This window comes from Anopheles moucheti, chromosome 3 (genome assembly GCF_943734755.1).
Source record: "Anopheles moucheti chromosome 3, idAnoMoucSN_F20_07, whole genome shotgun sequence".
In the NCBI taxonomy this organism is placed as follows: Eukaryota; Metazoa; Arthropoda; class Insecta; order Diptera; family Culicidae; genus Anopheles; species Anopheles moucheti.
In genome coordinates, this window is record NC_069141.1 from 80,194,826 (window position 1) to 80,207,522 (window position 12,697).

At 42.1% G+C, this 12,697-nt stretch overlaps 1 protein-coding gene across 3 annotated transcripts; it reads left to right on the forward strand.

Annotated features, from left to right (window-relative positions):
- Nucleotides 1–119: 119 nt before the first annotated feature.
- Nucleotides 120–9,228, forward strand: LOC128301057 (phospholipid scramblase 1-like). 3 transcript variants are annotated; one of them, XM_053037362.1, is made up of 7 exons: nucleotides 120–367; nucleotides 2,857–3,046; nucleotides 4,948–4,971; nucleotides 5,075–5,225; nucleotides 7,870–8,360; nucleotides 8,437–8,595; nucleotides 8,670–9,228. In XM_053037362.1, exons 2-7 carry the CDS (start codon nucleotides 2,915–2,917, stop codon nucleotides 8,727–8,729), a joined length of 1,017 nt encoding a protein of 338 aa, XP_052893322.1. In that variant the 5' UTR covers nucleotides 120–367; nucleotides 2,857–2,914; the 3' UTR covers nucleotides 8,730–9,228. The 3 variants fall into 3 exon arrangements, with proteins under 3 accessions (XP_052893322.1, XP_052893323.1, XP_052893324.1); XM_053037363.1 differs by lacking the exon at nucleotides 4,948–4,971; XM_053037364.1 differs by lacking the exons at nucleotides 120–367; nucleotides 2,857–3,046; nucleotides 4,948–4,971 and adding an exon at nucleotides 4,013–4,244.
- The last annotated feature ends 3,469 nt before the right edge of the window (nucleotides 9,229–12,697 follow it).

Here is a 12,697-nt window from a genome sequence, read left to right on the forward strand (position 1 = left end):
ACGCTAGATCATAAACTCATCTGATTTCCGTGTGGGTTTGCGACGAACCCTGCCCGGCACCAATGTTTACCTAAATTTGGCGTGGATTTTCTCGCGTTAAATTGTTTGTTTCCCTCGTACCGAGTGCACATGGCCAGTGTATCGTGATCGTACGTATCGGATGTGAGCTGCATTTAGTTGCAGTATTTCCGCTCCCGGGTGTGCGTATGTGCGTGAAGTTACCGCAGTGAATGCACCGAAAAGTGAACCGTTTCTCTGAGCTGTCCTTATCGTCGTCTTCCTGTGAATCGTATCGTTGTGTTTTCAGTGTTCCGTACACACGACCCGGCCATTGCAGATAAAACGCTTGCAGAAGATTGCATTTAAGGTAAATATGGTGGTTTTTGTATGTTAAATATATCTCCCGAGGGAGGATAGCTGTTGGGTAGGGAAAAACAGTTCCGTTTTCTATTGTAGGCCTCCCTATTTGTGTTTCCCCGTTGCGAAGCTAAAAATACAACGCAAATCGGACGAAGCGCCGTTAAAATGGTGGTGCTTTCAGTTTTCCCCTTTGCACAAATCTGGCGAGGAGTGCGTACGGCGCTAACTAGAAGCTAGAGAAGCGGTTGGCCTTCGAAAGTGTGAAATTACACCAATTGCGTTTAAGAGGGATGCAGTAACGTGGACACTTACTCTTGAGCCAATGTTTTTGTTTCAATTTTAGAGGAGAAAATCATTGAATGGAATCATTTGATCATTTTGAGTAGGCGAAAAAAGGTCCATAAGAAACGATATATGAAGGAGGCACTGGAAATGAGAAGAATCCGGATTGCATTGCGTCGAGCCAGTTGACTCAGCGGCTACACAATTTATTCTTCTTTTCTTTATTGCTGGAATCTTGGTCAAAGCAAAAGCAGCTGCAACGCGTACCACTGTCGATTCGTATCTTGTTTATATTTTCTCTGGCAGCTCGAGTTCCATCAGCATACGCTATGTGCTTCCATATGAAGAGCGGATACATTTCTGCTGACTCAGATCTAGATTTGTGGCGTGAAATACGTAAATTAAATATTATGTCTGTACGTGCTGTTGATTTTATCGTCACGACTATGGCAACCATGGTCCAAATGATTTTGACAAGAATTTTGGGTTGGCCATCGCTACCTAACACTTTTACAACCCTGTTGGACATCAGTCTCGTACGGAAAACAATCATTTGAATCATCATTAGTTAAACCATAGAACAGTTTTGAAAATAATGTGTAACACAATTTCGTCCAGTCCTACTTCACATTTACATTTAGTCACGAGGAAAAGTGTCACTTTCACTTCCTTCTCTCCACCAATTCCAACATGTGTGTGACGAAATGTGTGCGCCGTAAAAGCAAAGCAATGTCACGGAATGTCGATACCACCAACCAAACCAAAGCGCTCAACTGGTGTGTTGTAGTTAAGGGGCAAGCCCGGTATTTCCGCCGGAGTAATGGTTTGTGTGTTGGTGAAATTCCTTATCGTAAGATGAACTGCTTTCTCCCTTTTGGATAGTTGGGTGGAAGTGCGCATGTTGGAAGGGGCTATGATTGTTTGCCATCGTTGGATTTAGCTATATGCGCCGATAAACAGTACGGTTCATTGTGTGATGGATGCAACTTCTTACTAGGAAATCGTATTTAAGTTCAAATTTATTGTTTTTAGCAATATTAATCCAACACCAATGTTCGGTTTCCCAAACCCTATGTTTGTTTCAGTAAAATTAATTTTGTTCCTTATTGTAGGTAACACACATTTCAATCACTCTGGACGAATCACGAAGGGTGCGCTAATCCCAGAACTACTGTTTAATAGCGCCAAATGGTTTACCTCGACCCGTAACGTCCAGCCAAATGCTCCCCGCTTTCGGTTTTTCAATGGAGGAACGTATAGCCTTCCCGCTGGCATAAAAAGCGCGCGCGACCAATGTGCGTGTCGAAGGTTAATTCTAGGTGGAAACTAACCCCCCCCCCCAAAGGCTTTTCACACCCACAGACGCGCAGCGTGTGTTGCTGGGTGGGTGCGGAAAGAGGGAGAGTACCTCATAACCAAACAGCACAGAAGTATATACATGCAACTGTTGTTTTGGTGCGTGTGGTTCTATCTAACCGCGCTAGACACACGCCACAAGAGGCACGCACACTCCGAAAGTGTCCCGTTCCCACCCCCTGTTCGCCAGTCAGATGACGTAAGACGACATCGACGCCAAACTGGCGGCCAAACAGCAAACGAGACTCGGTTTATGTTCACTTTCGCCTTTGCCGGGCCGAGCCGGTTGAGATGAATTGAATGGGAACGAATTTCGTTTGGGGTTTACCATGGAAGCGTAGTTGGGGTAGCTGGCTGTGTGTGGTTGGAAGGACAGTGGCTTGGATCGATACACAATTCGTCCAGTTCAGGGACATGGCGACAACAAGATTTTGGCTACCGGTGGGGGTATGAAATTAAGGAGTTCTAAGTTAACTGTGGGCTTACTCATAAACTAGAGCTCGTAGAGGTTATAAATCTATTGCGCGGAGAAATGACCAATTGAAATGTAAATTTGTGTTGGCAGTTTATAAGCAACCAATTAAAATTAATTAATATATTAATTTACAAATTAACTAGTTAAGAACAGGCTCGAAAAATTTGAAACGTTAAACCGTTTAACTCCGCTGTGATCTTAAAAAAAGGACGTAAAACGAGCTTATCAAAATTGTCACGCCAAAGCTATCATTCTTTAGCTGGATAAGATAATTCGCAGTCAGCACAGTCGGCAGTCACAGGCATATCTGGAATATATTACTGTCTACCAAATGTGTTATCTTGTGCACTTATTGCTCGTATCTTCTCGTTACATCTTTGCAGATTTAAACTTGGAGCTTAAATTTGTTTTGCCGCATCACGAAATAAGGTAAAAGCCGGCATGAATCCACAGCAGCAACCACAAGCTCCGTACGCACCGTACGCACCACAGTACCAAGGGTATACGGATCAGTCGGGATATCCACAACCGGCAGGCGGTTATCCTCCAGCACCGTATCCTCCACCGGGGACGGTAAGTTGAAAACACATTGATTTGATCGTTTTGGTAGGTTCGCTTTTGTTGCTAGTTTTTTTTTGGTTTTAATGGCTTTTTTTTGTATTTTTAGCTTTAATTTTCACCAAATAGTTAGTCCGTTAGGTAGTTAGTTATAGTTATTAATGTTAATTTTGTTGTACTTGTTGTGTGTGCGTTCCCATGAGCTGATAAGTTTAAAGGCGTACAACAAAGCTTTTGTCGCATTTGATTTATGTAAGGTACGCGTTATGGCGTACTCAATTCTCGCTGCATTTATGGAACGAATGACTAACTGCTGTGAACAAGTGGTGAAATAAACAAATGAGTGAATCAGCGAACGGTCAGCGGAACTCGATCGGAAGCTCGGTTTCGTTGAAATTGAATAGGGTATTCCCCATGCAAATGATCGCCCTTATTGAAGGTTGATAGCTTGCATAGGCAAATAATCAACAATGGATTATGGCATCTGATTACTTTTTAGAGCATGAAATGAACTTAACATAGGACACAAAACGTAATATTCGTATTGATAGACGAGAAAAACAATTAATTCAGTTTGTTTAAACCTAATAGCACTAGATAGGAAATTAAAAACGATTAACGGCGCTCTGACTGCTGATATCAGTAGTAACAATTTGCAACTATGGTGAGTGAGTTGATAGACGGAAATTGTACACAGTTGGGTTAGTGTGTATAAAAACACTTGTATAGGATGAATCATACTTCGTACAATGATGATGTTGATTGACCGAACACTATCAGACGCCCAGGCCGACGTGCTTCGGTGGTTGTCACTCGTATTAGTAATTATTTGGCAGCACAACATCATGTGTGTTGCATGTGTTGGGACCTACTATTGAAGTACACCCGGCACGATACGTAAACATTCGCTTGCCTGTATGTTGGTCCGCACCCACGAGCGCGGAGACTAATTCACGATAAGAACATTTCCGCTGCTGGCCATGTGGCAACACGAAAGCATGAAGACAACACCATTCGGAGCTTTTTTTTCGATGTGTCGATGTGTTTTATCGTCTATCGCGTTTAGTTACATTTGTCACCTCATATTGAACGGTTCTATACCGCCGTTTTCCATTCATTGGTTGGTGGTGGCTATCTTGTGGAGTTCTTTGCGTACAGGGAAGTGAAGCGTTGATCGCGTGGTAGTATTATGGAATATAATAACAAAAATGAGGTAAGAAAATAGGAAAGGAAGAGAGATGTCAGGGAAATGTAAAGTAATTTAAAACGTTGTCTTATATAATTAAGTTAAAATTGTTTTTTTGTACATGTATGTTGTGTTTTCCCCTTCCTTTAAGTGTTTTACGTGTTTGTAACAGTTGTTTGCTTTAAATCGTTGTATTAGTCCTTGATCAGCGCTCTCCACATGAAGAAGTTTGAAGCTTGTTTTGTTTCGTCTGTGGTACCGGAATTTAAATATTTTCCTTCAAACTTCTGTAAACATAGCTTAGTATAGCGCTTAGTGTTAATCTTCGGCGCGCTCAGCAATGTGTCCAATGTTCGGGTTTTTCGATCTTATTGCACAACCCTACCGTTTGATAGCATCGTTGCTTAATTGCTAACCAACAATTGTGTGTCTTATCTGCAGTTTGCTGCAATATTGCTGCTATACGGGATTGATTGTGTTAACGATAATGTTGCACAATCTTTCTCTTTCCACATTTTCTTTACCTACGTGCGCGCGCGTACTTTGGCGTTTTGGATTTACTGACTGATTTACTAAGATATAATATTCGTTTTGTTAAGTCACGCTTTTTTGGTTATAATATATTCTTTATTTTCTGTTTCTTATCGGTGTCGGATGTTATTTTCTCAACCACGTTGGCTTCGATGTTGTGATGTTTGGGTTTTTACTATTCTTTTGTTCTTCACACCAGCAAAGTCCGCAGTCGGGCTATTGGGTAAATGCACATTTTCTTTTAATCTATTTAAAGCTTATCGAATTACAAAGCTTTCCACCGAATGGGCAGGCGGCAGTAGTCTAATTGGTTTAATCAATTTTAGGGCTCTCCATATCCTCCGGCAGGGCAGGGATACGCACAACCGCAACAAATGTATGCACCGAATCAACCGTACGGGGGCGGCTACCAGCCCGTCATGATTCAGCCAGGCATGCCTGGCCATCCACCGCCAGTGATGGGACAACCGGTTCCAGGTAAGAAACACGCAAAGGGACGAGACGAGACAAACAATCACACATCGGTTCAGCACATTGTTGACCCTAAGCTTTCCAAGCGTTTTCATTGATAAGTACACTATGAGTGAACCCGAACGGTTGGGGTGGGCAAACATAAACATTCCATCGGGACATATGTACGTTTCGTGTCACATGCATAGTTCATGATCGTCTGCCTCGCCCACCATCGAAAAGTGGTTCTCTTTCCATTCCGATATTTGTCAGCTTTCATACATACCGTGCAGGCGTATGAATGCCCGGCCTGTTGCACGCGGCACGAACAACATTACTCTTACACCGTGAACCGATTGTGTAACTGTTGCATTCGGATATTGGATGACATATTTTCCGGTGCATTTTCCAATAAATGCACCCAACCGGAAGAAACGTTTGTTGATAAGATGTCAACTCAAGAGCAGTACAAACTTAACTCTAAACCCTAACAAAAGCGATATTAATTAACTGTTTGAAGTTGTGCAAGATCATAGCGAGATAACAGGATGATAAGAAACGCGTATTGATAATGAGATAACACTTTTCCAGGAGGTTTATCGAAAATAATATTTGGGTAATGTTCTTATGAATGACCTTATCACTTCAGTTATACGTACAGATATTAGATTTGTTTGTTATGATTAGATTTATAATGTTTTTGTTTTGTTTAATCGAAAAGAACGATTGTCATGTAAGATAATTGTACTTAGTGGCACAGTATGAGTGTTTACAAAGATTAGCTTAATGTATTTATAAGAATTCATATTAGAGTGGATCGAATTTCGGAATCTACCTGGGACTAAAGCTAAAATGAGTTCAAAAAGTCACTGTAACATACACGACTTTGCAGGACTAGGAATAAAGATGACACTTTGCCATGCATCATACAACAATAACACTATCCCACAATCTAACCAGTTCAGAGTCGCTTATCAGCTACCTACCTAACGGACTATACGTTACGAAGAGAGTTGGACGATTGCTACATGTTATTAACCCTTCGATACGACCTTCGATGAGCATGATTGGCTACAGTAGGAAGTACACCGCCGCCGTTCAGTTCAATAACTCTTCATCGCCTTCTGTAACAATGCCCAAGACTCTTGAACGTCCCGTTGTGTCACTATCTCATTTTCTTTTCCTTTACTGCGTACGTTGATTGTTAGATGGAATGCATATTGGACTATCGGTTGCATTCTTTGAAGCCAGACGTCCAGTTCTTCGGACCATAAGTAAAGGCTCGAATAGCAGTCACTATTCTCCCGCCTTCCAGCGGAGAGGTAGCAATGTATTTACTCTGCCACGTACTTCAAGACTCAGCTCAGAAAATTCGTTTCATTCGCGGTATACTGAGTCCCCATAATAAGGGGTAACCTTATTTAAATTGTGATATCAACACGGTAACACGGTGCTGTGTGGTCCCGCTGCTTATCGCGGGTGTAGTACCATAAAATGCAATCTTTGACGGAACGAGAACTCAGAGTAGTTCCAGAATCCGTCACTGTGTGCGGTTGTGTATCGCTGGACTGCGTTGGTCAAGAGAGTAGTTTCCTCGCACGCGCATGTTGATGAGCGCCATGCAGGGATTACTGTACCAGTGGACTAATAGGAAATGATAAGGTTAAATTAAATCCAATTGTGTGTGGCCGAGCAGGTCTCACCGAGCTCTGCTCTGTTGCAGTACAAGACTGCCCGTCTTGTAATTCATTGCTGTGCGTGAAGTGTAAGCTTTAGGTCGGATTGGTAGTGCTCTGACAGGACAGTGATCGTCTTACTTGAAACAATGGTTCGTAAAACGGTGCCAATTAATCCGGACGAACGCGTCATACGCCGTCCGATGATTTCGAATTTTGGTTCAATAGTCAGTGTTGCGGAAAGTGCATCGGGAATGGATGAAGTAAGCGGTCCGGATAGTACAACGCACTGCGCGGTGGATTGTGATCGCGAGCGTTCACGATCACCTTACGATCGTGCCCGTTTTCTGCTATGTTTTGTGGAGGAGAAAATGTTTGATCTTGGCCGAAAGTTACACATACGCCAGGGCAAAGCGTCGATTCGTCGGATGCTGCGATTTATACCGGGCGTCCGGAAGTCGGCCAAAGCGAAGGGTTACGAACATTTGATAACCGATGAAGAGCGCAGGTTGGTTTTATGTGTGATGAATTGGGCTGGATTGCGGAGGGGTTTATCTTATCAGTGGAAGGTAAATGGGGACGAAAAAAAAACTTTTCATGTCCACCCGGAAATGTTCCGGTAGGTGCTGCTTTACGATATATTGAGACCTAAGGAAAGTGAGTTCTCAAATTACGAGTACTACTTTGATAAAAAGTTCTACTTTACATTGCTTCTCATGCTGTAAAAAACTTAATTTTTATTTCGTCTAGCCTAGCAAGAGCTAGGAACGAAACTCTTATCGCATTGGTTATTGCAGTAACGCTTAACATACACAAAACTAATTAAAATTAGTTGTGCAATTGAACGGAGATAAGGTTCATGGTTGTTCCCTACACCACCAGTATTGTTGAAAAGGAAATCTGGGTTGAAATAACCAGTTCCATAAACAAGTCCTCAAAATGCACGTCTATTTACAACGTCTTTATCGCTTCTTTACCCTCTCTCCTTCATTCAGGTGGTTGGATGCCTATTCCGCAAGGGATACCGAACTGTCCACCCGGCTTGGAATACCTTACTGCCATTGATCAGCTGCTCGTGCACCAGAAGGTGGAGTTGCTCGAAGCCTTCACCGGCTTCGAGACGGCCAACAAGTACACGATCAAGAACACGCTCGGCCAGAAAGTGTACTGGGCGATGGAGGACACGGGCTGCTGCAACCGGATGTGCTGCGGTGCGGCACGTGCCTTCGACATGAAGGTCCTCGACACGTTCCAGAACGAGGTGCTGCACTTTAATCGTCCGCTGCGCTGCAGCTCCTGTTGGTTCCCGTGCTGTTTGCAGACGATGGAGGTAACCGCACCGCCCGGTAATGTGATCGGATACGTCGAACAAGACTGGTCGATCCTAACGCCACAGTTCAGCATTAAGGATCAGAACGGTGATACGGTGCTAAAGATTTCCGGTCCATTCTGTACATTCAGCATCTGTGGTGATGTTGAGTTTGAGGTGAGTTTTGTGGTGATTGAATTGGTGTCCAAAAAATGTTGCGGAAATAATGGAAACTGTTTTCGTTTTATTTTAGGTACTTTCCACCAACGGAACACAGGTGGGCAAGATTAGCAAACAATGGTCCGGACTGGGCCGAGAATTGTTTACCGATGCAGATCATTTCGGTATTAACTTCCCGATGGATCTAGACGTTAGGGTGAAGGCAACCCTACTGGGAGCACTGTTTTTAATTGTAAGCTTTCAACACACGATCCCACTGGAGTCATCAGAACGGAGCTCATGCTATGCCCTCTTTTTTCCTTTTAGGACTACATGTTCTTCGAAAAATCAGGCAACAAGGAACAGGATCGACCGGGAATGTTTTAAATATTATGGTGTTTCCTCACCATTCGGTGACGACAACGACAACGACGTAGTAGTGTTCATAAACCTTTGTTGTTATACTTTAAGAATTTCGATTGATCGAGATGTACTTCTTTTTTTTGTTTTATTTTTATTTGTATCGTATTACACCATTCAACACCATTGATACCTTCCAAAGCTGTTTACGATTGTTACCGTGGTCATACCAAAATTTATCCAAACCTTATTTTTTGGGACCGTCCCGCAAGTTTTTTTTTTCGTTACGCACAGTCCAGTGAAAGTCTCAGAAGGAATAGAACTCTGTGCAGTTTCACCTAGAACAAGCACAAATATATGTGTCGGCTATGAGAAAACCCATAAGGAAAGGGGATTTATCGGTTTAGGGATCCAGTGTTTGCGCTGTAGAAAGGGAAAACATCATCGCAGAATTATGCTATTACGTGCAAGAGTAAATCTACTTAAGGGGCGGTCTGGTAGTGTTGCTGCAGGGATTTGACAGTGGAAAAATGTTACCACAGCTGGTAAATTTATACATTTTGCAATAATATTAGACCGCCCATTTACTCAGTAGCAAAGCAACTTAAATGTAATGAAGAAAGGGAAGTAGAAATGGTTAGGACGCACATCGTCGAATTGATGTGATGAACAACCTTTTTTTTGTTTAGCTTTTCCTCGACAAACGTACACAAACAAACAACGACGCAAGGTGTGTGTGTGCCGAAAGTATACAAGAGTGAATATTTGAAGCGTAAACAACTGCTAGAAGTCTGCTAGCGGATACAATCTGAAACAAAGTTTCAATGTTTAAGGCAAGGTAGATTCTGTTTTGTCCGGCGATATACAAGTGAACTAAAGTAAAGAACATATTTTTTGAATGCTAAAGGAAATAAGGGTGCGCAACAAGAAAGCATAAATATACATCTCTTTACAAAAACTGGCTGCCTCACACATATTTGTTACTAGTTTACTGTTTATATATACAACTAAAAGCTAGGGTTAAGGTTTCTGCCTAAAGATGGTATGTGCTACTATTACTATTACAATCGATACTACCGTGGAACCAATAGTACCACCATAGATGTTAGTTTAACCATTTCTTCCCTTAAAATCTCTCCCATTTATTATCTATCTATACTCAAACCGAACGTGTTGTGTATTGTTTCAAGAGAGAAAAGAGAAGGCTTTATTGCTTGTACACCGTGTATTTGTGTAAATGAAGGAGTTGGCTGAGAAGTAGGAAGGTCAGTGCTTGCAACTGACAGCAAATAATTTCAACTACACGAAAGTTAACGCTACATGTACCGTAAGCTGTATGAATGTTATATGAAAATATAAGGAACACTCTCAACTAACTTCGGTGGATGTTTTTGTAGTGTTTTGTACGTGGTTTCATTCAAACTGTAGTTCAGTATCTTCTACAATTCTTCTGTTACACCCCTATTTAATTTATTCACCCCCTAACGTTACCTTCAGCTGCTGTATTTGGGTCTACACAGACAGAAAAAAACAGCAAACGAAATGTGACACACCGTGGCTTCACCAATTCTTCTTCTCACAAGCAGCGAAACAATGGCTTTTTTTCATTTCATTCGTTTTGTAAGTGCATTCGTGTGTTTCTTTTTGTTTTGTTCGTTTTCGTCTGCTAGCCCTCCTCATTATGTATGCATATACGGGTGCGAATTTGATTACTTTCTGTATTTGTGTACGGTATAACAAAAACGATAAAAAAAGTGACCGTTCCCCAACTCGCCGCCGCTTGGTCGGGTGCATCGGGGGCCCGTTTGGTGAAAAGCAGAAGAATAAAAATTGTACGAAGGGAACAACGAGGCGTAAGATTGTATTTTGGGAGAGATTCGTGTGTAATAAAATTTGGGAAAAACCATCAAAACCATGCGGCGTATTTAAATAATAATATGGTGTTACCGGTATTTGGATGGTTAACTTGTTTAAAAATAATGTTTTCAACTTGAACCAACCCCACTGGTTCAGGTTGACGGGCATATCGTTAAGTTAGCAGCATCAGCTCATAAATCATTTCTTCTTACTTTTCAGGTTGTGCGCCTGTGTACGGTAGCATAGGTGAAAGTATCGCCCAAGACCTTCCCACATACGTGTAAGCGTGTAAAGTTCTTGCGAGCAGCATTGGGGGCAAAAAGGAAAATGGCAAATCAAACCGCGCACCACGTTTGCGCAATCGTCGGAGAAGATTTGCAGTGGAAGGAATGTTCAGGCTGGCGTATTGTTGATAGTAGTATAGGTTAGAGGAAGTCTCTGTGCGCTTGAAGAACATACATGCGTATTTATTCGACGGTTTTTTTTTGCTGGCTTTTGCGTTAGCCATACTCGCGTGTTATGCTGTGCATTCGCGCATACGTGTGTATACGACGCCGGTCATATCGGTGAAAAACAGAACGAACCGCCAGCAACATTAGCGATTCGCGTTTTTGCTCTTCAATTGTTTATTTTATTTTCTCTTTTAGCACGGGGAACGGGGGGATTCTGGCCGGCCAACAGCATACAGGTTTTGAGATTCGAAACCGACAAGATAATAGTGATGGTTGGCAACGTATATGCCGTTCTTTAGAAAGCACTATGGAACAGTCGGGAAGTCATTGTGGACAAAAAATTATCTTACCAGCTAATTTTGAGGATTTTATTAGATTCCAGTGACCTGAACGCTACCGGAGTCATAAATAAATTATTATTATACTGGCTCATGTGCCCTATCAGTAATCATGTTTGGAGAAAAAAATAAAAAATATATAATTTCCCGGCCCTCACTTTAGTCAACTACTGGGCGCCTCCTTAAGTGTTAAGTATTTCCCGAAACTAATGCCTACGATCACTATAAAATGTTGCCACTAGACTTAAAAAAAAAACATTTGTTACTTATTAGTAACAAAACTAATTATAAGCTTAGTTAGTTAGGTATGTTAATTGCTGATTTAATATTGTTATTTCTCTTATAAACATTTTGTCAGTTAAATTTTCATTACATGCGCTTGATTCTCAATATTCAAAATTTATAATTTTAACCGCGTTCGTCCCACAGTGCGAAATGGTTAAGCGAGATCGTCTGGAAACCGATCCAATGCGAACGATTGTAGGTGTGTGGTTTTTTGTTTGCTGCCTTTTGCCTTTACATTTTTTATTTATTTATTCACGGCTTATGTTGTTGCATCGCTTTACCATACCCACCTTCGATGGCCATGTTTGATAGACGTTTGGATAGGGGTAAGCTTTTTTGTTTTGTTCGGTCTTGCAGGGTATCTCGTTAATTTTGCGGGCCAGCCAAAAAAAAAAAAGTAAAAAGGGCAGCAGGAAATTAGAACGACCCGAAGATGGTAACATAAAAGGCATACAATATTGTCTGAAATCGTTGACGGGTACCGGGTACGGTTTCGCGGTTCACGATCGGTTCGAAATATTTTGGGCGCGATTTGTCGATCATGGTGAGGCGGGGCAATGAAAAGATCATTAACAGAATCCACCTGGAGGTGGCGTGAACGATCGTCGGCGGTATTGCTGTTGGTAGTTATCCCCTCTTTCTGCGATCAGTTTAGAACATTGCTAGTCCCGTGTGTACGGTTTGGGTTAGTAAATTTATGTTTCCCAAGACACACTTAGCGAACCAAATTCCATTCCTATGTACATAGCCGTGCTTAAGCAAAGAAACATCGCCCGGCATGCGTGCATGACATTCGCGAATGTGACCTTAGAGCGTTACCAAAACCAAAAATCTTCCGCGAATGTCCACAAGATAAGGGTGAAACAGGTCGGCAGTGAAGGGTGCATGGTAAAGTGATGCTGGTTTATGGCAACATCTCCACCCCCATCCCCTACCCAAAATCTCCCACCTACCGGTTTATGATGCTGGTTCGCGCCCTGCTTCCCGTCTCCCCATCATCCAGAAGTCATTGGAAAATAAAAATAAAAGCATCCCAAGCTGGAACGCGCACCGATACTATCGA

Excerpts from the sequence above, each read along its gene's own strand:
- LOC128301057 (XM_053037362.1), top strand. The coding sequence starts at position 2,915 with ATGAATCCACAGCAGCAACCACAAGCTCCGTACGCACCGTACGCACCA. Across the intron at positions 3,047-4,947 it reads CGTATCCTCCACCGGGGACG|CAAAGTCCGCAGTCGGGCTA; the intron begins GTAAGTTGAAAA and ends TCTTCACACCAG. Across the intron at positions 5,226-7,869 it reads GATGGGACAACCGGTTCCAG|GTGGTTGGATGCCTATTCCG; the intron begins GTAAGAAACACG and ends TCCTTCATTCAG.